At 45.9% G+C, this 27,482-nt stretch overlaps 2 protein-coding genes across 3 annotated transcripts in view; one reads left to right on the top strand and one right to left on the bottom strand.

Annotated features, from left to right (window-relative positions):
• Lrrc36 (leucine rich repeat containing 36) overlaps positions 1-20,328 on the top strand; it is a 34,159-nt gene extending 13,831 nt beyond the window's left edge. Inside the window, exons 3-11 of the mRNA XM_052167178.1 lie at positions 1,392-1,519; positions 3,738-3,786; positions 6,955-7,401; positions 9,115-9,407; positions 12,076-12,241; positions 13,908-14,056; positions 14,764-14,887; positions 17,377-17,491; positions 20,008-20,328. Coding sequence (XP_052023138.1) covers positions 1,392-1,519; positions 3,738-3,786; positions 6,955-7,401; positions 9,115-9,407; positions 12,076-12,241; positions 13,908-14,056; positions 14,764-14,887; positions 17,377-17,491; positions 20,008-20,233 — 1,697 coding nt within the window. The 3' untranslated portion in view covers positions 20,234-20,328. The remainder of the gene's footprint in view (positions 1-1,391; positions 1,520-3,737; positions 3,787-6,954; positions 7,402-9,114; positions 9,408-12,075; positions 12,242-13,907; positions 14,057-14,763; positions 14,888-17,376; positions 17,492-20,007) is intronic.
• A 3,113-nt stretch (positions 20,329-23,441) lies between these two features.
• On the bottom strand, positions 23,442-27,091 carry Tppp3 (tubulin polymerization promoting protein family member 3). 2 transcript variants are annotated; one of them, XM_052166415.1, is made up of 4 exons: positions 26,980-27,091; positions 24,350-24,543; positions 24,081-24,234; positions 23,442-23,965 (listed from the first exon to the last, which is right to left on the bottom strand). In XM_052166415.1, exons 2-4 carry the CDS (start codon positions 24,535-24,537, stop codon positions 23,777-23,779), a joined length of 531 nt encoding a protein of 176 aa, XP_052022375.1. In that variant the 5' UTR covers positions 24,538-24,543; positions 26,980-27,091; the 3' UTR covers positions 23,442-23,776. The 2 variants fall into 2 exon arrangements, with proteins under 2 accessions (XP_052022375.1, XP_052022376.1); XM_052166416.1 differs by having other exon boundaries at positions 26,990-27,091.
• Positions 27,092-27,482: the final 391 nt, after the last annotated feature.

Raw genomic sequence — 27,482 nt, 5'->3', positions numbered from 1 at the left:
AGTTGTCTTGTGGGCTGGAGAGGTGGCTCAGCGGGTAAGAGCACCGACTGCTCTTCCAAAGGTCCTGAGTTCAAATCCCAGCAACCACATGGTGGCTCACAACCATCCATAATGAGATCTGATGCCCTCTTCTGGTGTATCTGAGGACAGCTACAGTGTACTTACATATAATAAATAAGTAAATCTTAAAAAAAAAAAAAAAGTCTTCTTGTGCAGGGTTAGGACAGGCAGAGCCTGAACCCAAATCAGTTTACTTTTCTCCAGTGCTCAGGCTGCAACCAGCAGCCTCTGCTTTGCCTTGCTTTGTACACAGCACCACAGTAAAAGCTACCAGAGAAACAAAGTGTGAGAGTTCCCTGTTATTTTTAGAAAGGTAGTTTTACTAAACTCAGGGAAAGAAGCGTTATCTTGTATTTTCAGACAACATTTCAAAGCCAGAAGGCAACTCAGAAATAGGATGCATCTCAGAGCCTCAGATGGACTTAGCGGCTGTTGCCATTCTGTGTTTGCGTTAGCACTGGCTCTTGGTAGTTTTCTGCTGCCAGAAAGCTTGCAGAAGAACACATGGCTTGAAGAAAACCAAGATTTTGAAAGGTTCTTGCACAATCCTGCTAACAAGAATTTCCCTAAACCAATGCAAAGTATTTCTTTTCAACAGTTCCTCCAGAAGGTGGAGGCTGCCCTCGAACTTATAAAGAACATGCCTGGGATCTTCTTGCTCCAGCCTTTCCCATACTGGGATCACAGTTGTGTGCCACCCAGTTCAAATCGGAACTTCCAGAATGCCATTAGAAATTCTATATTCTCTTTTTCACTTCTAAGTTATTTCTCTAATTATATGCAAGAAATACTGGGAGACCTAAGAATTCAGTATTCTTTATGAAATTGGTTCTAATTAGATATTATTCTCTTTTTACAATAAGGTAATCAAGGTAGAAAGAGTCAGTCTTGAAAGGGCAAATCAAGAGTGGTCTGATTAGAGCCCTGGCAATGTGTATAAAGCCAGAGTCTATTCTCAGTATCTCCTGTGGAAGGAGAGTTAAATTGATGTTAGACTTTATTGTTTACTCAGTGGGAAGTGTGCAAAATGCATTTCGACTTCTGAATGTCTACAGAACAAGACAAGACCTAGGAGACCATTTCATACCCATGATCTTGTTTTTGCCTCCCGTTGACGCTGAAAGACGGGTAGTGTATGTCTCATCATCATTGTTGAACGAAGTGAGGGAATTCAGAGAGCTGAAGCAATCTGCCCCAGTTCTCATGATTTCTACTCAGTGACACCGTGAATTAACCCCTGGCCTTGTGACTTCCCTTCAGTGTCATTCTATAAGACATGCTACCTTTGAACTATGTTGGGACTTCACTGTATTCCTTTCCTTTTAATACAGACTCAAACAAAGGACTTTTTATTCCCTTCCCCAACCGAGAAATAAAGGATCCCCTAACCAGCATTTGTGCAACCCAGGGCAGTGGCACACCAGCTCAGAAGTTAGACGTTTTTCCGCTGGGGACACAGGTAATGCGTTCACCCTCCTGCTGAATGGCCGGTACTAATAATAGCGTTGTCTTTATTTATACGTGAAACCTTACTTAGCACATTGTATGCTAGGTACTGGTCTTCAAGCAGGGATGCATCCATCCCTGTTTAACAGTTCAGAGCTGATTATAAAATTCCTTCTCTTTACCAAATGCCTCCATCTCCTCTTCTCTGACCTCTCACATTTTCTCCATACACCTTTTTTAAATTCAAAGTATTACATATCAAGGTGGCTTTCCCAGAAGATGCCTCTTCTATGTAACAGACAGAGAGAAAGGGTAATGTGGCAAGGCGTGATGGCCACCAGAAATTAGACATAATGCAAGATTTAGGAAAAAATTAAAATTTACAGTGGGACATTGGTGGTACACTCAGGAGGCAGAGGCAGGAGGATTTCTGAGTTCAAGGCCAGCCTGGTCTACAGAGTGAGTTCTAGGACAGTCAAGGATACTCAGAGAAACACTGTATTGAAAAAACAAACACCCCCCCTAAGTGTTGGGAGGGGAAAAAAAGATGGTTGAAGTCATGTAATTATTTTATTAAAGCTATTGTGTGCAAGCAAATATGACCTAGGAACTGGCAGCGGCTCCCTTTGCTTGCTTGCTTTCTTTTTTCTTTCTTTCTTTCTTTCTTTCTTTCTTTCTTTCTTTCTTTCTTTCTTTCTTTCTTTCTTTCTTTCTTTCTTTTTTCTTTCTTTTTCTTTCTTTCTCTTTCTTTCTTTCTTTCTTTCTTTCTTTCTTTCTTTCTTTCTTTCTTTCTTTTTTTTTTTTTTGATACTTTTGTAAGCAACAGAACTGTAGAAAACAGCCAGAGGGAGGGTTAATTGAGAAGTGAATGGCAGCTTTATTTAACGAAGAGAGACAGGGAGGGTTTTTCAGCATGTGTGTGTTATAAAGCCTTCTGACTCTAAAGACATTTGTTTCTTTGTTTTTAGAGTTCCTGCTTGGGTGCTAGGAAACTATCTCAGTTTCCATTTCTTTTTTTTTTTTAATCTTCCTATTTATTTAAGAAAACAGAGACAATGTCTATTCCAATATGCAGTTAAGTAGTGCTTCACAGTTAAAGCAAAAATATCCTCTCTAGAATTAATTCCTTAAGAAAGAAAATTAAAGAATTGATTAATTTACTATAATCCTTAAGTTTAGCATAAAGCTGTGCAAAATCTTTTTTGGGGGGCAGGGAACCTAAATTATATATGTGGGTGCCAGTATACACTGGAATAGAGAAAGCCCAAGGCTTCAGACATGCTAGACTAGCACAGTACCACAGAGGTATAGCTCTAACCAATATATTTTAAGATTATAACCAAATATTTTTTAAAAAAATTTAAATACATATTAGATGGCTTTCCTTTTGCCTAGTTATGCCTCAGATTAACTTACAGCTTCTTAAAACTCCAGCAGCTGCTTGGCACAATGGGCACACACCTGTAACCCCAGCACTAAAGAGACAGAAGCAGGATCATAGGCTATCCTGTTCTACAGGGAGCTGCTGGCCAGCCAGGGCTACACTACACTCCTGCCTCCAGGGGAAAAACAAGAACTAAAAAGTCTTGTTAGCTCCCGTAGCAAGTACTCAGCTTTATCAGAAAAATGGAATAAATAGAAAAGGTAAAATAGGAAACAATGATCTGGGGAGAGAGATGTCTCAGTAGGTAAAGAAAGCATTTGCTGTACAGGCGTGAGGAGCTGGATTTGGCTTCCCATGTAAAAGCAGTGTGTATTTGAAGAGGGCAGGTGAATCCCAGGGGCTCGCCAGCCAGCCAGCCTAATCAAACAGACGAGCTACAAGCTTAATGAGAGGCCCCGTCTCAAAAATTAAGGTTGCAGAGTAATCAAGGAGCACAGCCCACATCAACCTCTGATCGCTAACTCACATGTGCACCCTCCACGCAGAAATTGAAAAACCGAGGCCCTAATTAATTTGTATGCAGATAAAACACAGCGTTACAGCGTTTGTGTTTTCAAGGAGTCTCCTTCCCGGTTCTAAAGCAACTCTGGAACCTCTTTGTGTTGTAACTGTTTTGAAAGGCTCAACCTTAGACCCCGGCTGGAAGGTCTGTTCCCATGCCTCCAGGGATGCTTGTCCTTGGTAACCGGGAAACATGCCCATCTCCCAGTCCGGTGAGCTTAAGTCTGAACACTCAGATACTTTTCTTCCTACATTTTCAAACTTTTGGTTTTATTTTTCTTTTTAGATGCAGGAAGCAACAAGAAGGGAGACAAGTGACCTCCACCAGGAAGATGGTAAATATTTTGCTCACTAGGTATTCCGAGATCTGGATGGGGTAAGATTTAGGAGAAGACACGGCATCTCTGCATCTTCCGGTCAGCTGACCCTTCCGGTTTCCCTAGGGACTGGCTCAGAAGCTTACTGATCTGTGCGGCTTTCCAGCTTGAAGAGTGAATGTTTCCTTCCGCACTGTTTCTTTTTCTTTTTCTGTGTTCCTTCAGATTTGTTACTTCTCTATTTTTTCTCTCTTTCTCTCTACCAGATTTTATTATACCTTGTGTAGTTTTAGTATTAGTCCTCAAACAACAATATGATTTTAACTTACAATCGAAAAATGGTTAATATCGTAATTTTTCCTTCTTTTACATTTTTCTTTTAGGTGATTTAAGACCATAAAGGACCTTTCTCTTCCTTGTTTCTTGCCCCACAAAAGCTATCACTCCTACAGACTTTTTTCTGCCTTAACAAATTGAGCCTAAGATGTCCTCAGCACTGCTCCATCACTGAGCTGCATTTCCCAGTGAGCTCCTAATGGAAGTCTTCAGACTTCTAAATCCCACAAGGTTTAAAATGCAATTTCCATTTAAATTTATCTTTGTTTTTATTTCTTTCTTTAGCCCAGGCATCTGATCCCTTCTGAGATCATTTCCTCCGGCTTGTAACACATCCTTCAGTGTGGGCCTGTTGGTGACGAACTCTGTTTTGTTTGTTGGTTTACTGCTTCCATTCCACCATTGTTCTTGAGGGGATTTTGGGTGAGGGCAGAGTTCTACGTTGGGGGATGCTTCTTTCAGAACTGGGCCATTATTCCACTGTACCACTGGGGTCTATATTCATGAACTGAACTCATTAGTTCTGAAAAATATAACTATGGTTTGTACACTTCTTATTCTACTAGAACTCTTAATTAAACAAATATACCAGAGAGTTTGCTCTCTCTCTTTCCTCTGTCTCTCGGTCTCTCTCTCTGTCTCTCTGTCTCTCTGTCTCTCTGTCTCTCTGTCTCTCTCTCTCTCCCTGCTCAGCGGTGGTTTCAAGACAGAATCTCACTGTAGCCCTGCTTTTCCTGGCATTCACTATGTAGATCAGACTGGCCTCTAACTCACAGAGATCCTCCTGCCTCTGTGCTGGGAGTAGATGTGTGCTCCACTGCGCCCAGCTTCTTTATTTATCTCTTAGTCTTTTATATTTTTCATCTTTTTTGTTTGTTTGATTAACATTTTGAATAATTCTTCTGGTCCACCTGTCTTTGTTGTTGTTGACTGAGTTTTGTTCTGTTTTGCTTTTTGGAGACGGCATTTCTCCAGTTAGCCCTGACTGTCCTGGAATTCACTCTGTAGTCCAGGCTGGTCTGGAACTCAGAGATCTGCCTGCCTCTGCCTCCTGGGTGCTGGCATTAAAGGTGTGTGCCACCACCGCACAAAAAGCCCACCTTTCATCCTATTAACATTTTCTTTAGCTATGTCTAATCCACTATTAAATCTGTGGGCTAAATTCCTAATTCCCAATATTTTTCTTCTCTGTTTAATATGTTTGATTTGGTCTGGGACACTTTTTCTAAGGCAAATGTAAGCTTATTTTATATTTCCTTAAACATTAAACATAGGTGTCTGATAGCTATATGGTATATATTATTTATAACATCAGACCTTCGTAGGTCTATTTTTCCCACTGTTTTTCATTCATGTTAAAACTTTGGTTTTTGTTTGTTTGGGGTGTTTGCTTGCTCTTATATTTGAGTAATTATATGAGCAATATTATTAGTCTTATATGCATTTGCCTTTTCCAGAACAAATTTTCATTTGCCTCTTCCAAGTACCTAGAATGCTATCAGTCTGGGGCTGCTTTAACCCCCACACAAGCCATTATCAGAGGTGCCTTATTTCTAGCTTATCTTTACCCTTGACACTACCCCCTACCCACATTTTCTTCTTACAGTGTTTGCGCGCAAGTGTGCACACAAGTGCCATGGGATGTGATTGTCATGTCTCACAATGTCTCACACCTTGGGGAGCACCTGGACTTTTGTCCTTTTCACCCTAAGCTAACTGGGTTAAGTGATTTCCTGTACTAATATACCTTTAAAGTTTTGTTTGTTTGTTTCCTAATTTGGACCTAGAATTTCCTCACTTTCTTCTTAGCTCTTATTTGATATATACCATCCCATATCTTTACATATTTACAACATACAGGTAGTCTAAAATACATAATTTGTCATTACTTTAACAAAACTAATTCTTTGTGCCTAAGATATTCTTGTTACCTAAATAAAGGCACTGTTCTATGGCATTTACCATGTGATATATGTTGGCCCTGGGGAAAACATTGCCAGTCTGTAGGTACTTAGGAACATGGTTAGAGGTTAATGTGACTAATTCAGAAATAACACATCCTATTCTCAAGGTAGCCCTTCAAGCATAAGAAACTCTGAACATATCAGGAGCACGGAACCTGTTGCTTCCTCTGATGTCCTACTTGCTAAACCGTGAGACATATTACATAACAAATAGTGCTGAGAGAAATGCTTCAGAATTGGGTTAGCACCTAGGCCGGGGATTTTCATACATTTTGCATTCCCTGCTGTTTAATTGGCTTAGGTATCAGTTCCTAGAGAGTGAACTAAAACCCTTGGGTGGAGTTTTAAGGGTGAACGAGGGCAAGGACTCTATAAAATCACAGACCAACTATTGTCTATAAACTGAATACACAAAACCACGACTCTTGTCGTGGGGAGGTCCACCCACTTTGTATATGAAATTACCATCTAGAAGCCATGCATGGTAACATACATCCGTAATGGCAGCGCTTGAGAAATGGAGGATGTAGGAAGGCTGTGAATTTCAGGCCAGTCTGGGATACACAGGCAGACCGTGTCTCAAAGGACAAAAACAAAAACAAAACAGTACATAGTCAGCTTTGAAATTATAATTTTAAGAGACCATACTTAGGATATTCTATTAATATGAAATTTGTCTCCAAAATAACACAGATTGTTGTTTACAAAGCATCCCCCACGTCCTGTTGTCATTGTCCCTGTGGAAGGCCTTTGATGGTTACTAGAATTAGAACCACCTCTTCCAATGCCCTTTCCTGGTCTAGTGAGCAGAGAGACCTGCCTAGGCCAAGATAAACTCTCATCCTGTTTTGTTTTGTTTTGTTTTGTTTTGTTTTCCCTTGCTGAGGACTAGAACTCGGGCTCTACCCACTTCATCAGTGCACAGTCCGATCTCCAGAGAAGATGACGAGAGACGGTTACCGAGTATCTTTTTTAAACACTAAGTCTTCAGGCTCTTCTCCAGAAAAGGACTTGAAACCAAAACCTGATGCCTATCCATGTACCCATGATGCCTCTTTGGGTAAACGCCTGGATGTGGGTGATTCCAACCAGATCCTTCCCTATCAGTTGCCGTCTGATGTTTGTTTGGACCATTATGATAACCAGTATTCTCAAACGCTTTGCCTGCATGGAAGTCTTGTCAAAAGACCTCAAAAGGGCAAGAACTACCGAGAATATAGCATAAAGCCTTCACACGACAAAAAGGCCACCTCGTCCCATTCCTGTGGAGACTTAATAACATCCCTGTCAAACCCAGACTCCAGCACAGGCAGGCTTCTGAAGCTTAGCTCAGGTAATATCTTCCTGTTAGTTTGCAAGTCTTTTTAACTCATGAATTTTGGAATTATGAATTCTTGAATTTTATCCGTATTTCTTAAATTGCGTATTAGGGTCATGAGTGGTTCACGGAACATCAAGAAGTCTGGAGATTATGGGTGTAACATGATGGGTGAGTTAGAGAAAAATATAGAAATGTGAGACTCACAAGTGCATGGTATTTTAGTTAACCAACATCCCAAGACTTATTGCCAGCTGCATCTAGTTCTCTCTGGTGGCCATCATGAACCTCTGGTCTCTACATAGATGATCACATGTAGATGTGCATAAATTTACACATGTGGGGGGGGGCAAGACAACAAGAACTTCTCTAGGTGATGAATTGAGAACGGAATAGGAAACTTTACTCTCCAAATAAGGTAGTTTCAGGGTAAGTTATAGAGACTAATATTCAGCTATGAATTTATTTTTTAAAAAGCTCATTAAATACCTGTTATGGACCAGATGCTAGTCTAGTTCTGAGGTAAAGTAAGAGCAAATTCAAATTCCATATATACTTGATCATAAGTTTTAAATCTCTGCTTTTATTCTAACAAGATATGTGATAATAGGGGCTAGAGAGATGGCTCAGTGGTTAAGAGCACTGACTGCTCTTCCAGAGGTTCTGAGTTCAATTCCCAGCAAAAACATGGTGACTCACAATCGTCTGTAATGGGATCTGATGCTCTTTTCTGGTGTGTCTGAAGACAGTGACAGTGTACTCACATACATAAAATAAGTGAATCTTTTTTTAAAAGATAAGATAGAAAGTTAACATATATTTCAGTTGATAAATGTTGGTAGCTTCAGCTAGAGAGAACAGTGGAGGCAGTGTGTGGACAACAGATCCTGACATACACACACACACACACACACATATGACATATATGTATATATGATAGCCAGAGAAACCCTGCAGTGTGTGTGTGTGTTTTCTGTGTTGGAGGCTGTAGGGAAGAAGAGCTGGGACTGGCAGTTATTAGGAAATACAAAGGAATTAGTGAATAGCTTCAGGGGATACATTAAAATAAAAGCTCCATTGAGGTGAGTTCAAAAAAAAACAACAACCCACCCAGGGCATGAAGCAACAGAGTGCTAAGCATATACAACCTCTTCTAGGAGTTTCGCAATGGGAGGGAGCAGAGAAATGGAAGAGGGGATGGAGAGGGAGCCCTATAAAACTGCCCCAGAACCATCAGTAGAGGGAGCCATTAAGGGTATAGCAGAAAGCAGAACAGCTGCAGGGGAAACTCCTTGTCTGGTCCAGAAGAGAGGAAATTTAGTTACCAGGTCAAGAAGCTGGCCTAGATGATGTAACAGCAGTTCATCTACAAGGAGGAGGCAGAGGGTGTATTCAGGCGGCAGATAAAGTCAGTGGTGAGGTGCCATGGACCTTTGGTTTGACTGTCTCTGTTTTCTCAGTGAGATAAAGGAGGGAAGAGATGATATTCAAAGTAACCTAGCAGTGATGAGTTAAAGGGAGAAACCACTGCTCTGGTATAGGCTAGGAGCATGTAGAGCTGCAGCTAATCAGAATTGAGGTTTTGTCGGTAGAGGGAGATGAAAGGGGTGGGGGTTGAGTTAATAATGGTGGATGCTAAAGAGTAGGTATCACCACCTGAGACCAAACGGATGCAAGGTATAAGAGAACTGAGAGGCTGGTTCATTTCCCAGGCTGCTCTCTCCACAGATCTCTGTGCCACAACCCATTTCAACAGTGACCCTGTTCTGCTGGCCAACGTCGAGCAACAGCTCTCCAGCCTCCGTGATTTTGCACCAGCACCTGGTTCTTTCCCATGCAACCCTGCCCTAGGAAATTCTCTGCGGACACTGCTGCTGCCTCCTGGGACTCCAGAAAACAGAGAGATTCTGACTAAGAGGTCATTAAGCCCTTCAAGGAGAGGATTCAAGCGGAAGGACAATATCCCTGCCAACCCAAATCTGAAGCGTGGTTTCCAAGATGCTACAGGCAGCGAGGCGCAAGTATTGACGTGTTTGTGTGTGTACAAGAGACACAAAGGCTCAAGAAGAGAGTGTTCTGCTCTTGGGTTTGGGGTGGTTCCTGCTAATGGTGCTAGAAGGTCGTAGGGATTTTCAGAGGCTTATAACCAATATTACCAGGATAAATCCTGTGACTCTTCTGCCCTTAGGAAAAGCTTTATATCACAAAAGAACTGACCCTGATTTATTTTGAGAGCATAAACATGGTAGGTGGTAGGGAACACTTTAATGTCCTGCAAGGTTTGCTAACAGGAAGCAATAAAGAAGCTGTCACAAGTAACTAACTTGCTTGAAATAGTTTTTATAAGATTTTTTTTTTGAGACAGGGTCTCACTATGTAGCCCTAGCTGGTCTGGAACTCATTTTATACATAGGTCAGACTGGCCTCGAACCCAGAGATGTGCCTGCCTCAGCCTCCTCAGTGCTGGGATTAAATACAGGCATCTCCATGCTCAGCTAAAGTCATTATTTTGCTTTTTTGTACAGAAACCCAAATTATTGTAACAGTTTTCCCCAAAGTATTCACAGGCAAATGAATTAGATCATCCAGAGGATTTTTAGCTGGAAATGAACTTGAATCAAGAACTCTCTTTTCTGAGTGCTAATTCTCTCCAGGTCCTATAGCCAGCAGGAGGAACCCTTCCATTTGGACTGAGAAACGCATCTCCAACAGTCTGTGACCCTCTTCACATAAAACATGCCTCGGTCATTTCCTGGTTCCCAGGGAAGCAGAATGTTTGCTCAGAGCTGTTCCTAGTCATTTTAAGTTCTGGTTGTTGGGAATCTCTTTGCCCATTAGGATTACTTAACAGAAATTTCTGTTCCTTCACCCTCTGGATCCTTCCTGCTCAGTTTTCAGAACTCTGGAGGGGAGAGCTGGGGTACAGCTTGCCTGATACATACGAGGCCCTGGTCACAATCACATACCACAAGTAATGAAGGAGAGAGGCCCAGAAAGCCTCTGGAGACAGCCAGAATTTTTGTGCACTAAAGGGGGCAGTCTTGCAATATTTTCCTTATTTTTTAATTTTGGCTTGTTTTACATTCTCAGCCACAAAAAACTGTTTTATCAGACAAAAAAACACTCACTGTGATAATATATTTAGGGTGCAGTCCCAGGAACACTTAGGATATTTAGGATGCTGCATTACTACAATGGACTAAGGAAAAAAAATTTTACTTCTATTTCATATAGTGTTAAAATCTCAAGATTTTTAGACTACCGTTTATATTCCCATTTTTTCCTGTTAGACGTTGGAAAGCTTTCAATGCACTAACTTAATGTAAAGACAAAGGCAGACTTTTTTGCTTTTAGTGGATGCTCAATGTAGAGTTCAGGGCCCACACACATGCCATGTCCTTGACTGTAAATTATATATATATATGATGTTTAGCTTCTGAAATCTATCATCCTCAATCTTAAAAAGAAAAAAAAGCATTAAGCTTGGCATGGTGGACTATATCACTAGCACTTGGGGAGCAGAGGTGAGAGGATCAGGAGTTCAAGACCAACCTGGGCCACATGAGACTCTGTCTCAACCAATAAAGAAAAAAAAAAGTTAAAGAAAACCATTAACAGTAAATATTTATTTTAAATAAATTTCCCTAAAATAGCTTTTTGATGTGACTAGACTTTTCTATGCTTTAACTCCAGGTCAGGTTAACATCCCAAATGATCCAGTCTTGTGTCCTTCATATATCCCCAGTCCTTACTCTGCCCTGATCAGTGCTGGGTGCAGACTTTCTGAGTCCATGTTTATCCCAGTTGTGATATCATTTCCTACCAATCACAGGCCACACATGTTACTCAACTCAAGTCACTGTCCTGGGTGTTGTGTTCCATTAGCTAATTAATCATCCTTAGTCTTTTACATCAAAGGAGCCAAGAATTGAGAAATGATTTGGCTGTCTTCAATTTATATCTGTGTGTGTGTGTGTGTTGCTGGAAATGGAAGCCAGAGCTTTGCACATGCATAGAAGCATTCTATCACTGAGCTAAATCTCTAGCCTGCATTAGATTTTTTGAAGTCCACAAGACTCTATAGAAAAGACTAGGAGATAGATTTATATATAAAATATATAACTGTGTGTCAGGTTGTAATGAATAAAAGCAACTGTGAGTTTTACTATACAGATCTATCTCTGATTTCTTTATATAAAAAATATTAGTACTTGACCCAACAATGACATTTAACTTATATATTCTTAAAATGTTATAGAACATTTCTTTTATTTTAAATAGAAGTTTATTATGAATTTTAATTTCTCATTAAATTAGTCTCAATTATGACATAATACCCTGAGCCATACATGTATGTACTAAATGACATACTTTTATTGTGAATAAATTCTAAAAACCTCCATGGAAAAATAACGCTAGAGGATCTACTACTTTTGAATTTGTCCTTGAGGGCCTAGAGATGAGGCTCAGTGGTAGAGCACTTGCCAGCAAGGACAGGGTCCTGGGAATAATCTATCAAAGAAACAGAAAAAGGAAACACGAAATTTCCCTGAACACTTCATGTGCTTGCTTGCCTTGGACATAGTAACATGGAGTCATAGCTTAACCAAAAGGCAGAAGCTCTGTTAAAGATTGTATGAGAACCACACAAACGATCCTGGGTTCTGTTTTTGTCTTTGTCTTCTTGAGCCTCTCTCTAGTGACCTGGGCAGTTTGCATGGTTTATCAGGAAACCGTAGTCCCCCCGTCTCTGCCAGAACCTCCCACGTGGCCACTGTCCTCAGGCAGCTCCTGGAGCTGGTGGATAAGCACTGGAATGGCTCCGGCTCCCTCCTCCTGGACAAGAAGTTTCTTGGTGAGTTCATAGCTCTGCACTGAGGAGGGCAGGACCTTGCCTCTGCCCCGCGGTTTGTTTAACAGCCATCCAGTTCCCTCAGCCTACAAGGGGAAGCTTGTATCACTCGAAGACTTCCCAGAAATGCTGTAAGTAACGAATCTGCATTTCTCTCACATTTGTCTTCCCTATTTTTTTTTAAATCAGCTGTTTGTCCAGTTGCTTTGTAGCAATGTTTTTCTTCTTCCCATGCTGTGCTTGTGGGTGCTCCTGTGTGGTCTTTGGTAACATGTTGCATGATACATAATAGAGAGCAGTTATATTAATAATTGCAGAACCATTTTATGATCCTTTGGAAGTGCCAGTATTGATGACAACAGAAATTAGGTTTGATCATCTGAAATTTGCAGAGACTGTTGAAATGTTGATTTTAAAAATGCAAATGAATTAATGTTCCTGGACTTTTTTCAGGGGTTAATTTTTAGAAGCACGGGTAGATAGCTTTATAAACATTGGCTCCAAGTGTTTATCTTTTGTTTGATGGCAAGAGACCTCAAGGAACTTTTACTTGTTGGTAAGCTCTAAGGAGAAACTAGAAACTTAAACATTGGGCTACAAAAATTATTTTTAATTTCTAAGGACTGAGGCTATTATAATTCAGTGGTAGAACATCTGTCTAGATGGCACAAGCCCCATGCTAGCACTAAAAAACTTTCTTTAAAGATTTTAGTTATGGGCTGGAGAGATAGCTCAGTGGTTAAGAGCACTAACTGCTGTTCCAGAGGTCCTGAGTTCAATTCCCAGCAACCGCGTGGTGGTTCACAACCATCTATAATGGGATCTGATGTCCTCTTCTGGTGTGCCTGAAGATTGCAACAATGTTCTCATATTCATAAAATAAATAAATCTTTTTAAAAAAAAGGAGTTTAGTTTTATCCAAGCAGCAATGGTGTGTACACCTTTAATCCCAGCACTTGGGAGGCAGAAGCAGGCTGATCTCTGTGAGTTCCAGGCCAGCTTAATCTACACAGTGAATTCCAGGTCAGCCAGGACTACACAGAGAAACCCTGTCTTGAAAAAAAAAAGATTTTAGCTTTAGTTGTGAACATTGGTGTATACATGTGCATATAGGTGCCCCGCAGAGACTAGAGAAAGTATTAGATTCCCTGGAGCTGGAGTTAAAAGTGGCTGTGAGTCACCTGATACAGGTGCTGAGACCTGAACTCTGGTCTTCAAGAGGAACTAATTGCTGAGCCATCTCACCAACCCCCACCCCAAAATTTTTAATTAAAAAGATTATATGGGAACAGGATAGAGAGGGTAATGTGTATGTGAGCATAGTAATATGTACATGTATGAAACTGTCATGATAAACTCCATTATTATATTTAATCAATATATGCTAGTTTAAAAACTTCTTAATTCTAAAGGGACATGGTGGATAAAGAAACAGTCTTCTCCATGTTGAGCTGCTATTGCCACTTTGTAGGGAAATCATCCTCTGGGACACAATCTCTGGACCATCCAGAGAGTCTCTGAGTCTCTGAGTCTGTAACACCTCATACAGTCACTTAAAACTCATGTCAAAAGCGGATAAGGTTAGACTGCAGAGCTAGCAGTTGTTGGTTTGGATTCTAAGCTCTGGTCTTTAAGATTTTCTCAGGTACCCAACCTGAATTTTTGTCAGGTCCCGCCAGAGACTTGCTCCTGTCCTTGGTGGTCCCTGCGCCTCCTCAGCAGTGGCGTCGCTCGCAGCTCGACGACAAGGCAGGGAAAGCCTTGTGCTGGAGGGAGACAGAGCTAAAGGAGGCAGGGCTGCTGGTTCCCAACGATGTGGTACGGCCCGCTCCCCCATCTCCTCTTCCTTTACCCCGAAAAGACCTAGCATCCTGACTAGAACTGCCAGGGGCCCCAAGGAATGTCGCGGCCGCAGACACTTAGACATTCCAGAACCAAAACAGGGGAAAGGCGGGTGGGACCAATCATGAATACAGAACCTGTTAGGAGCAGAACATGCAGGGTCTTTGGAAATAACTCCGTCCTCCTAGCCCAAATCCAAATCTCCTAAAGAAATGCTTGAAAGGACGAGGCAAGGAAGTCGACGAAACCTCTAGGGTTTCGTGGATGTAGGATCACACCGCGTTGTCCCAGATGGAAGGCAAAGGCCATCTTTGTCCCTTCTGCTGGAGCAGAGTGCCTCAGAGCAGCAGCCATGTTTGAATATTTGAATATCAGGAAAGAATCTTAGAGTCCTCAGTTTCTGTTTTCTTACCTTCAGGGGGTGGGGGTGGGGATTCAGGTGCCACGCTGAGCCCTGGGAACTTCTGATTAATGACTCAGAAGGCCAGCCCCTTGCAAAGCCACCACTGTTCAGCCAGAGATGACACAGGCTCAGTTTGAATGCTGCCCTTGAACTGTGCTTGCTCTGAATCAGATGTGTAGTGAGGCCACAGCTGCACCCGTTCTGTCTGTTGCTAGAGGGAAGGGCCCGGCCCAGGAGTTCATCTTCTTAACGCATTGGTGCCTTGTTTTCTGGTCTAAAGGAAAGTTTGAAGCAAAAACTGGTCAAAGTGCTAGAGGAAAACCTTATTCTGTCAGAAAAAATTCAGCAGTTGGAGGGAGCCGCTGCCACCCCGATTGTGAGTGGGCACCCATCTCACACACACGGTAAGTTAGGAGAGCCAGGAGTGAAACTGCCCAAAGTAACTGTTGGCAAATGAGCTTTGTCAGCCATAGGCTGTCTTTGGGACTTAATGGGAATTATGATCTTACCTCAGAGAGTTATCTTATTTTTGTGGCACTAGGAATCCAACCCAGGCTAGGTTCTCAGAAAATTGTAATGTAAGCATCTTTGAGTTACCACATAACGCTCTGTGTCTGTGTAAAGCATACATGGATGGAGGTTTTAGAACGACGCTGCCTGTTGTCCTCACAGCAAGAGAAAATGTCTAAGGCCATAGCGCTCTGTGACCCAGCAGTGAATACCACCAGTATTTCTGAATTATTTCTTCCAAATAACCTCCATATATGATAGACATTCAACTCAAAAATTCAAATTATACCATGATTTTTAAAGATAATTTACATACAAAAATATATTCATCTCAAGTTTGACTCTAAGGAAACTATAAAACACTTGGGTAACTCCAGAAAGTTACCGTATATACTTGTGTAGTCATTTTTCCCCGTTGCACCCCAGCAACCACACAGCTATTTCTACATCCTTATTTAATGCCACTAACTAAATGGCACCGGCAACTCCCTGGTGTTGCATGAGTAGTACTCGTTTGTCTGTCAAATTCCATACTGTTGTTTCTAATATTTAATTACCAAAAAGCTGCCTTTTCTTATAATAGTGACTGTAGACCTTGGAGAGAATGTCGGTAGTTCTAAAGAGACTCCGACTATTCCAAGGGAAGAGCAAGGGTGGAGGATGGCCAGAATGGAAACAGTTTTCTGAGGCCACCTTCCTTCCCTGGCGGTAGAGCAACAGCTCCTGGTGCTCATGCAGTTGTCAGTGACACTGCTGCCCAAAGCTGCCCGCTGGACAAAGACTGGCGTGCATTTCAGACGACTTCCTAGGAGAAGTCAAAGGGCATAGACATCTTATACACTGCTAAATCGCCCGCAGAATTAGCAAAATTGTGGGTTTTGATCCCATAATCAGTATTTGAGCTCCCTTTTCACTCCATCTTTCCAAAATGCTACTTTTTTCTTCTTTTTAGATTTATTTATTTGTTTTTATGCATGCACTGTAGCAGTCTTCAGACACACCAGAATAGAGCATTAGATTCCATTACAGATGGTTGTGAGCCACCATGTGGTTGCTGGGACTTGAACTCAGATCCTCTGGAAGAGCAGCTAGTGCTCTTAACCACTGAACCATCTCTCCAGCCCCCAAATATTGCTTTTGTCTGTTTGCTTTATTTTTGGTTTGGTTTTGTTTTGTGTTGTTTTGTGACAGGATTTCTCTGGGTTATCCATGGCTGTCCTGGAACTCACTCTGTGTACCAGGCTAGCTGAAAACTCAGAGATTCACCTGTGTCTTCCTCCCTAGTGTTGGGATTAAATACGTATGCCACTATGCCCAGCTGAAAATGCTACCTTTTCTTTTTAGGTTTGCCATTGTGGTGAATGAAAAACAATACCCACTTAAGTATTGGTTTCCACTATTTCATTATTATTATTACCATAGGTTAGCCTATATTTCAAAGTCTATCCTCAACTTTAAACCTCTAGTCCATACAGCTTTCATAAGCAAACACAGCACTCCCACAGCTGTGAGAAACTTGCCATGGGAGCATTGAGCCACCATTGTTAAACTCAGCACCTCCTGGTGACAGTCACAAAACCCAGATAAAATGGAAACATCAGTTGTCTCCTGCCTATTTTGAGAAATAATCCTCTCATTCAGCTGTAAGGCCTGGTTCTGTATGGCGCCTTACTGGGGGTTACTGCAGCTGTAGCATCCCTGGTTTTCACCTTGCAGACCTTGCCATTCAGAACATGACCCATGGTAACATCACCTGGGAGCTTGTCAGACAAGGTCGTCTCCACCGCCTCCCCAGTCAGAATCTAGCTTTAACGAGGTCCCAGGTGATTGGTGAGCACCTTAGTGCTTTCAGAGCATTCTTCTAGAAAACTGGCTCTTCTAGGACCAGGGTTCCTGTGTTCTCACCTACCTCATGGCTGCAGGCAGGTGGCAGAATATAAGGCAAGTATAATGGTCTTCCCTATCACTGAGAGATTGCAGTCTTATAATTTTATAGATCGACACCGTTGTAGACATTTTTTCACAAACTAGGTAGGGAGAGAAGGGCACCTGGTTCCAAACCAAAATAAAGACTGCAGGAGACTGTTTACTGAGTATAGGGAGAAGGCAGATGTGCCCCTGGGTCCTCTGTGGGCCACGGTCATCGGCTGTAGTGAAACTGGAAGCTTGGTGCACCTATGCGCAACTGTACCTGGCCGGATTGTAAGTCTGATCTGTTGCCAAATGCCATATTCTTGTCAAGTAACCCCTGTCTCCAAGGGAGGGAGTGGTGGGCGTGTGGAGGTAGGTATAGGGGCACAGTCAGGATGTTCCTGAGTACATGAGCTCACTCAGAAGTGAACTTGGAGTCCTGCTCACTCCTTGGCTGTTGTACCTTTTGTAGATGATCTTCTGCGCAAGAACCAACAGCTCACCATACAGGTGGCTTGCTTGAACCAGGAGCTGACTCAGCTGAAAAGGCTGGAGGAGACGGTTGCCCTCCTCCATGAGAGTCAGAGGTAGGAGCAGGCCTGGCTGGCTGGCTCAGAGCCTGTGTTCACTCCTCTTTATCTCCTCTGCTTTTCTTGGAAGCTAGACTCCACACCTGTGTAAATTAGTGCAGTCTGTATGTAAATCGCCTGTATTTGGCCAGTTAGCCAGGGATCAAAGGACTGCTTTAGTACTGCTATGATACACCAGGGACAAACCTTTGCTGGTGGTGTCGGTGGGTTGCAACTACTCAATAATTAGTTTTTCTCTGGGTGGCTGTAATAGGACTCTAGGGTCATCCGATTGTTTTGGTCATTACCAACCCCTCACATCAGCCATCTGGCTCCTCTGGAAAGTGTTTGCTATTGGGCCCCAAAGACTCACAGAGAGCACTCAGTAGGGAGTAATAGGGGAAAGAATCTAAAGTACACTCTACCATTAGCCTCTTCACAGAGAAAGCACCCTCAAGCTGCTGCAGACTGGAGACACCTGAGGGTGGGGAGGGGTGGGGGAGGGGAGAGGGGGAGGTGACTTAAGGCAGCCAGCGATCTTGAAAAGCTCTTGAAAAGTTGATTTGCCAGTCACCTCTGTTAGGATTCTAACTTATGTTTACAAAAACCAACCCCCCTACCTTTAAACCCAGATCTCACCACTGATTTTCAGTAGAGTACACTAAAGCCAGGGTGTCAGATCCCGGCCCTTTCTGGGTGACTTTAAAAAACAAAAACCAAAGACCAAAGCCCCACAAGTTTTCAGTTGGTCATGGTGGCACTTGCCGTCATAGGAGGGTCAGCACACTTGCGTAGTAGCAGGGACAGCCTCAGCTACATCGTGAGTTTAAGGCCAGCCTATAAGGAGTGTAGCGTGACATCACGGTTCCCAGACCTAGGTCTGCACAGGAACTACAGGAAGGATTTGTTGAATGCAGATGCTGGGACCCAGGCCAGGTCTGATTGGCACTGTAGGCTGGGAACTCGGAGCTCTGCGTTTCGTTTCTGGCGGTTCCCGGCTGTGCTGTGCCTACTGGTCTAGAGCCTGCACTGTGCACGTTAGAGAATCTCCACGGGGTGAACACTCAGAATGACAGTGGCAGATGAACTTGAAACAGCTCTGTGTTTCCTTAAGCCACTCAGCTCATTTGTTTTATTTTTACTTTGATGCTTAGGGAAATTTTTTGGTTTATCTTGTTTGTACAGTTTTATAAAACATACCATCATCCCAAAGCCAAGCCCATAAATAAGGTCAATCCAGAAGCACCTACTGCTTCCTCTAACTGGAAGTTTATAGTGGACGCTGGCGGTGCTGCAGTCTGCTCTCCTTTGTGCATAAAAAGGAGCACAGGTGTTACTTATTTAATTTGTTTTTTAAATTTTTGAAAATGTTTTATGTGCATGGGTACTTTGCCTGCACGCATGCCTAATTCCCATGGAATCTAGAAGACGTCCCGGATCTCCTGGAACTACAGTTCCTGGTGGTTGTGAGCTACCATGTGGGTGCTGGGAACTGACCTTCCAAGCTTGCTTTAACTTGTTTGTTTGTTTGTTTGTTTGTTAAGGGAGGGAGGATTGAGTGTGCCGAAAGATGAGGAGGTCAGCATATTTTCCTCTACTATGAGGATCCCAAAGATCAACCTCAGGTGGTCAAACATGCCTGCAAGCACTCCACTGAGCCATCTCCTTGGCCCAACATTTTCATCTTGAAAAATCAGTTCACCATAGTCTATGAGTTAGTTCTCCATCCTTTTTATAGATGCCTAGTACTCATTGTATGATTATATATTTAAAAAAATTAGTTCTCTGTTAATACCAGTTAGATCAACAGTATTTGACTTCCAAAATAGTATAGTATGAGCTGGGGTGTATGTGTACCCAGTAAGTGTGAGAGGATCATGTTTCAATTTGTAGCACCAAACCCCCCAAAACAAAATAGTGCTGTAATTAATACTATTTTTATACATTTTTTTGAGACAGGATCTCTCTACATAGCCCTAGCTATCCTGGAACTCACTGTGTATACCAGGCTGGCCTTAGGTTCCAGAGCTCCACCTGCCTCTGCTTCCTGAGTGCTGGGATTAAAGGCGTGCACCACTACACCTGGCTGTATACATCATAATTTGTGCTGGTTTGTGGATGGCTTTTGGTTTTGTGCGGTAATTCCGACTTCAAGAATTCCGTAGTAGCTTGTACCATTAGTCTGGTACAGAGACAGACCACTAAAGGAGGCAGTGATTAGGGAGTGGGGTTGACGGCTTCATCAGATGCCTGTGTCTGGCTTTCTCCCTCCCTCATCAAGGAAGGGCTTTGGAAAGAATGGAAGAACCATTCCTTAAAATGTGAGAGAAATCACTGCTCAGTCAGTCTGGAACACAGTGCCTGAGCTATCACAAAGGAACCGTGGTCTGCTTTTAAAACGACCCACTGGTGTCAGACAGTTGTATTGAAAGGCGCTGCTGCACTGCATGCTTGTCTTTCGTAGCTGTTGCAGACCTGAATGGCGTGTGCTTTGCTTTTGTGATTTCATGCCTGCCTTTCCCCCCGGGCCTCAGGTCCCTGGTGGTAACTAATGAGTATCTGCTGCAGCAGCTGAATAAAGAACAGAAAGGTTATTCCGGGAAATCGCTCCTGCCTCCAGAGAAGAATCACCCTCTGGGGAGATCGTCACCCTTTGGGAAAAGCACGCTGTCGTCCTCCTCACCAATGGTACACGACACGGGTCAGTACCTGATACAGAGCGTCTCAGAAGCTGACCCTGAGCCTGGTCTGTGGAGCTAGCACCGCAGCCTTCCCTCCCCATCAGCTCCCTCACCCTTGGGGGACACTCAGTGCCGCTGTCCCTACGGTGGGTACTGGTGGTTACCCCCAAAGATTAAGAAAGACTTATTATGATTGCTTTATATTGTCCCTCTCTTATTTTTCCATTTATCTCCTCCCGTTTGGTCATTCTTTCCTTCTGCCCACACACATTGTTGGCACTTGGTCCTAGGCACCATTTCACACAGAAACATTTGATTGAAAATGTCAGAAAGGAAAAAATAGTGGACACTTTTCCATGTCATTTTAAGCTGTGACAGAAAGTTAAAAAAGAATGTGTGTTGCTGTCTTTTGTGTTAGAAGAATTTCCAGAGACTCTGAAACATTTGGAGTCTCCTCCTGCTATAGTGCAAGTGTTTACACTCTGCTAAGACTCAGGAGCTAGTCTGATGAGAGCTTGGACTAAGAGCAGGTGGGCGGATGTTGGGGTCCATGTGGAAGCTCTAGTGAAGTCTTGGTGTGTAGTGGGCCTCGCAGATTAGGATGCTAATGGAGAGATGCAGTCTCTTAGACCAGGATGCAGAGTCTGGTGACCCCTGAAGGATCATGGGTCAGAGACCCAGTGGGATGTGGTGTCCCAGGAGTATGTGATAGGACATGAGTCTCTGCCTGGAGAATGCAAGCTGAGGAACACGTCCCCAGAGGGCATGAGGTCAAACGAGCCCTGAGAATAAGCAGGTTACTAGGCAGAGCATAGGACTGAGGGCAAGGACAAGAGGAGAGCTGCCACTTTCTGTGTCACAGAGGGAGTGGCACCTCTCCAGGGCTGGGGGCTGGGAGGACAGAGGGTCGAGGTGTGCGTTTAAAGGGCTTCCTCTATAAGGAGACCAGCCGCCTGGAACAGGACAGGCTAAGCTCGAGGGAGGGGGCAGCAGAAACCGCAGGGGCAGGCCCACCCTGGTGTCACTTCACACATGAGGACTGTGCAGGTCAGGTGTCTTAGACCTTAGTGGGTCTGCTTCTGTATCAGCTTTCTCCAGAGCTGCCAATGTTGCCAGAAAACAAAATGCTGCCACTTTGATGCCACTTCCCCTATGTCACCATGTCGGGAAGAGGCAAGAGGCTAAGACACTGGTTCATGGCCCTGACTCAACGTGCCGTGCAGGGAAGGTGTCCTGTGCCACACTGGGTTGTGAAGCCCCCATGTTTCTGAGTTAAAAATAAACCCAAGGACACCTGGGTTTATTTGGCTTTTCAAGAGAAGCCAAAAGTTTTTGTCTGCATGCTCCACAAAGCCAGCTTCTCTGTCTCCTTGTCCCATTAAGAAGTCTCCAAAGAGCCTAAGTCTTGCCTAGAAAGGGGATGTCTGAGTTGTCACATTTTAGAAACAGCTCAGGGCACAAACCACCGGCTGTGCGAGCCACCTTGGGCAAACATGGTGTTTCTTTGTACCATCCACCTCTCCCCGCCTCTAGTATGAGCATCTTACAGCAGCAGCCCAGCATCTGCACAGAGCTCCTCTAGAGAGAAGCCAAGCCACCTCCATGGCCATCTCCCTTTGTCACAGGAAATGGCTGCTCCTGACTCAAGCCAGCCATTCTTGGGCTGCTGGGCACTCCTGGGGGAAGTAAGCTCTCTCAGATTCTGCTTTTGCCTGATGTGTCATGTAGTCCGGGGGACAGGAGGTAGCTAGGTTAAGGGAAAGGCCACAGTTGTCACCATGCAGGGCTGGCTGGACCCAGCTTGGAGGGCAGAGAAAGGCCTGGAATGAAGGAAAACGAGTGGAGAGGCCGGCCTGCCAAGCCTGCCCTACGGTGGAAGAGCCTGGCCCTAAGTGGACCTTGAGCTGCTGCTGGCTCTGAAAACAAGGGATCGTTCTCCTCCTACATGGAGTTTAGGGTCAGGTAATACCCTGACCCTCCCCCAACCCCCACCCCCGTTTCTCCAAGCCATCCTACCAGTCACAGGAATAACAGGCTGCTGCCCCCCTCATTAGCTGTCTCCCCCCACCCACTCTGGGACTCTAGCTGAGAGTGAGGCCCATATATGGACACAGGCACACCCCCTGCTGTGACGATCTTTCAGTAAGTAGAAGCTGGAAGCATTTAGGATTTCCATAATGCTCACTAACATGGAACTTGTGATTCAAGCGGATTTCAAGATGGAGGGAGATGGAACTCTTCCCACTGGACATCCCAGTGAAGAGCCAGCCTCTGACATCTGGGAGACAGGTGCTAGCCTGGGCTCTCTGCTTTCCACCTGACCTTCCTTCATCCCTGTCCATCTCACACCATTTGTGCACATGTCTCCTCCCCATGTGGTTGGGCTTAAGCCCAGTGTGAGCAGAGCACCCCAGGACAGCCTGTGGGAGTGGGGTACACAGAAAAGTTCCTGGTGAGCATGAGCCTCTAAACGCAGAAGCTGCCCTCTCACGGACACGCCCTAAGTCCACCAGCCTCCTATTTGCCACAGCAAGGAAGTGAAGTGCGTGCTCGGAACAGCTCTAGCCAGACACCAGGGACTCCGAGGCCTGATGATCTGGACGGGAACAGAATGGCCCCACCTTCCCCATCAGAATGGTGAGCAGATGGGGGGGAGCCCCTCACTGTGGGACACCAGGCTCATCCCTGGCCATTAGGTCCCGTGGATTTTGAGAAACATTGTTAGGGCTTGCTGAGCCAGAACGGGGCTGGCATGAAGTTTTGGGCTCATCTGCTGAGATCTTTCTTCCCCCAGTTTCCTTTGCCACAGAGTTAGGGAGTCAATTGTTTATTCTCTAGTTCTTTCCTGAATTCTGAGCTTCTGGGCTGGAGCCCCAAATGCCTTACCTTACCCGAGTAGCCCCCTGTTGGCAGCCACAGTGCCTAGGCCTGGCCCTGAGCCTCTGCCAAGGCTTGGTCCAGGCCAGTTCTGCTGTTTCATTCTGTGCAAATGTTGAGAGCAGATTGAGGCCTTATTGATTAGACAACAGGCTGTGATGTCATCGCCCTAGAGTTAGGGGCCAGTAAAAAGCTCTGCATCTCCCTAAGGCTGTCTTGGACTGTCTGGCTCTGCTCGGCACTAATGGGAAGGACTCGCTAATGGAAAATAGCGTCTATCCTTGGCATGGCTACCGATGGGAAGGAAGAGCCCAGTGTGTGTGTGTGTGTGGGGGGGGTGGTGGTGCAGGACGGGATGATAAGGGCGCTGCAGTGTGAATGACCCCATCACTGTAGACTCAGTCCATCCATCCTGGTACAAAAGGTATCTTTATTGAGGTCTGGGTAAGAATTAGGCACTTGGCCAGAGCAGCAGCTTAAATATGAGGCAAGCGGGCAAGAGTCAGCCATGCCTGGGACCAGGCCGGGGCGGTGAGGATACAGGCACTGACTCCCAGACGGGGAGACAGGAAGAGGGGACATGGCAGTCTGGGTCAGAGGCCTGATTGAACGGCCCTGGGACTGGGCAGGAAGCTCTTGGTGGCAGATCCAGCAGGGAGGGAATCAGGCTTTCGTGCTCCGTGTGACCCTTGACTCTAGGCCTGGGCCTCCAGTGGGACAGCCTCCCTGGGGGCTTTGGCAGGTGTCACTTCTTCACCTTGGCGTCATAGGTGCCTGCGTTCTTGTAGGCACTCACGTAGCCACTGTCGTCCAGGATGTCCTGCCGTCCAGCAATGCCCTTTCCCTTGCCGCTCTCATCAAAGCGTTCTTTGTGGGAGCCCGTATACTTACTGGTGTCCGTCAGCCGGTCCACAGCACCACCCGTTTTAGCTTTCTGTTTGGAGAGAGTTCCCACAGAGTCCCGTGAGAGGGAACCTGGCCCATCACACCCACCCCCGCCCCCACTGAGATTCCCCTCCATCCCAGGGGCGGGCTGGCAGGGCACTCACAGTGACACCAAGGTTGGCCGGCTCCTTGCCCGCTATCAGCTGGCAGATGCCGTCGAAGGCCTCTTCCTTGGACTTGCCCTTGAACCGCTTGGTCGCCAGCTCTTCCAGGGCCTTCTTGAACTCCTCATAGTTGATCACTCTAGCAGATTTTGCCCTGCCAGGCACCATGTGCACCGTAAGGAATACCCCCTTTTTACATCCTCCCTGATTCCAGCCCCCCCAACTCCCCACTTTCTGGAAACATGAGAAACGGGTTGCCCGGTGCTCACTTGACTTTGGAGAAAACGATGTCGACATCGGTGCCCGTTACAGCCTTTCCGTCGGCCACCTTACAGTCCTTGCACAGCTTGGCCCAGTTCTTGCCATTCATCTCTTGCCCGCTGGCCTTGGGGTCGCCATGGATGGCAAACTTCCGGAAGCTCTCCTCCAGCCCAGCTATGTCAGTACTCGCTGCCATGCCACCCTGCGGGGATCCGCCTCGGTCATTCCCACCTCCTCTACGCCCACAATGCCCCTCCTGCCTTCTCAAAGCCTGTGAGGTCTGAGGTGGCAGCACTTCGGTCCCTCAGTCAGGACTGGGTTGCCTAGGGGTTAGCACCTTGGGCCTGTCTATGCCCAGAGCTGAGGAAGAGCTATGGGCAGAAAGGTGCTGTCACCCGGTGCCAGCCCTGGATGTCAGTAGGGCTCAGAAGATGAAGTCATGATGCCCACACGGCCCTGGGAACAGAAGGGCACTGTCCAGAAAGACTGTGAGGACAGCCGCTAGGGCCATGGCTTTGTCTGTCCCTGGTACAAAGCCTGGCTGGTGGAAGTGGGGGGGGTGGCAGAACAGCCTCCCTGAGAACCCCATGTCAGTCTGGGTCAGCGCCAGACAAGGCTGGTGCATGGGCAGGTATGCAGCGAGGGCAGTGTCTCTGTAAAGGTCCTGGAGCCCTGGGGAGGCCCAGCCTAGCCTGACAATGGAGCAAGAACAAGGGCAGCGGTGCATGCCCTAGGCAGGGGCGCAGCCGGCCCAGCCCTGGCCTTGTTACTATTTGCTGTTAAACAAAAACATGAGGGGAGCAGGAACTTGGGTCTGGCCTGGCCACAGTTTGTGAAGCCTGGAGACAGTTGCTAAGGGAGGGTGGTGCTTCTTGGAGACTGTTGCTAAGGGTAGGATGGTGTCAGGGCGGCTTCAGGGAGAAGCTCCCAGTGCTGCTGGGCTGGGCTGGGCTGGGCTGGGCTGGGGACCAGGGGCCCACGGGTGGGGCATACCAGCACTCCCTAAGCCTAGGGCACAACTGTGGCTTCCTGGCCCCTTGCCACTGATTGAAGCTGTAGCTTCCAGTCTGTGGAGCTTAAGAATGGGAAATGAAACCTAGGTAGAGACTTGTACAGTAGCCCCTAGATTCTTCCATGGGGCCATGGTCTCCTTCACTGAAGCACAAGCCCCTCGTCTATACTCAGCCCTCCACTAAGATCTTATCACCGAGCATATCACGTATCACTGAGTCCACGGTCCCACAGCTCAGATGCGCCGAGCCCTGGCACTCTGCACCCGCCGCCTTGGACCCACAGTCCTGCACTGAGGCCTCCTCCACCCACACCCAAAGCCTTGAGTTTGACCCTTTTTCCCTTTCCATTCCCACACAGACATTAAGAACCCTGCATCAAAACCCCTCCCCAGCATGCCCACAGCCCTGCAGTAAAGTGCATGTCCTACTGCAGACCCCCTGACCACACCCTCCTCAGATCTCCACTGCAGATCTCTGACCACACCCTCTGCCCCACCCTGAAAGTCCCTCTCCAAATCAAACTCTGCGCACTCTTGCATCTCCATTTTGCATCCTTTTAACTCACATCCTGAACCCAGCCACACTGACTAGCCAGACTCTGCACCCTTACAAGGACCCCCTGGCCATACCTGTAGAGCATTCCCGTTCATATATCTACAGCTTCTGACACAGCTCTGCCTTGAACTCCCCCAGTCTATGCACTAACACTTCCATACTTACTTGCAAGGCATTGAACAGCCACCATCACACACTCACACAGTTCCCTGACCACACCCTCAGCACACCCTCCTTACTCATATACTATAGCAATTGACACAGACCTGCCCTAAAGCCCCTCAGAGTCTAACCAGCACTGGCATCACCATGCTCTGGCATCATGTTAAGACATACCACCATCACCACACCCACTGCAGCCTCCTGACCACACCCTTGTTCTCAGCCACCATCTTTACCTTGCCTCTTAGGGGTAAAAAGTATCCAATGACCACAGCCTGGCCCCCTGAACAGCTTCCTCTTCCATTACTAGTTGGTCCATACTGAAAGGCCTTTCCTGGTGACCACACCTACTCATCCAATAAGTTGCAATTTTTAAGACTGAAAAACCCAGAAATCGCACATTGCCCGGACCTCTGTGGGACTATAAATGGTGTACCCCACGCCCTTTGCCTCTCCCAAGGATGTAAATCCGTCCGGGAATCCAAAGCCCTGTACTTGATCACCAAGGGTAAATGTGTCCAGGGGGGTTTGGGTGCTACACGGTGCTTTTCTCAAGGAAATGGATGATCCTGACTATTACTCTCACGTCTCTGGGAAGGTAGGTTAGGGGCTGTTGAGGTGGAGCAGAATCAGGGGCAGCTACTCTGGGGTCCTCAGACCCTGGACGCAGTGGTCACGCCTCTGAACTGAATCTGCTCGTCAGCTCCTGCTGGGACAGCTGCAGTCATCAATCAGCCTAGCAAGAAGGTGGGGGTAGGAGTGTGTGTGGAACCCTTGGGGCCAGGGCGGAGGGGGGGTGCTCAGCTGGTATCCTCAGCTCTGTACCATACGAGGTTGGCTCATGCTGCTCCCACCCACCCCTCCTTTTGGGGCATACGAATTAGGGTGGTCGATGTTCAATCTCCTACCGGCTTCTACCTCTTGGCTGCTCCTGAGCGTGCCTTCGGACAGGACCCAGGAACTGATGCTAGAGACCAGGAGGCTCCACAGCTCCGCTCCCTGCCGGCTCCCGGGCGGGACTGCAGCCCGGGCGGCTCCGTAGTATTATCCCCTGTTTCTCGGTCACCATAGAGACAGTGAGTCCCACCCCCTAGGCTGTCTCGGCGGGAGAGTGACCAAGGTCACGCTAGCTCCTCCCACCAGACCCCGCCCTGTGCGCTCTGTGGGCGCTGGGCCCGCAGAGTTGCTGCGACAGCCTTATCCTGCTCCTCCCTTTCAACTGCAGTCCTCAAGTGGCCAGAGCTGCCCTCTGCAGTCCTGGATGCCCTAGTATAAGAACTTCCATGGCCAATGGGGAAACAGCCCCCCAAAGTTCCAGTGGTGTCCCCAACCCTCAAGAGACTTCTGAAAGAATCAACCTGAGACTAAGAGCTGAAATGAAGAACAGGATCCTGCCCCTCATTGACAAGGA

Source organism: Apodemus sylvaticus, chromosome 21 (genome assembly GCF_947179515.1).
Source record: "Apodemus sylvaticus chromosome 21, mApoSyl1.1, whole genome shotgun sequence".
NCBI classification, from domain to species: Eukaryota; Metazoa; Chordata; class Mammalia; order Rodentia; family Muridae; genus Apodemus; species Apodemus sylvaticus.
Note: the sequence above shows the minus strand (reverse complement) of the source record. Positions and strands in the feature narration are given on the sequence as shown.

Excerpts from the sequence above, each read along its gene's own strand:
- Tppp3 (XM_052166415.1), bottom strand. The coding sequence starts at position 24,537 with ATGGCAGCGAGTACTGACATAGCTGGGCTGGAGGAGAGCTTCCGGAAG. Across the intron at positions 24,235-24,349 it reads ATCGTTTTCTCCAAAGTCAA|GGCAAAATCTGCTAGAGTGA; the intron begins GTGAGCACCGGG and ends GGTGCCTGGCAG. Across the intron at positions 23,966-24,080 it reads CGGCCAACCTTGGTGTCACT|AAAGCTAAAACGGGTGGTGC; the intron begins GTGAGTGCCCTG and ends CTCTCCAAACAG.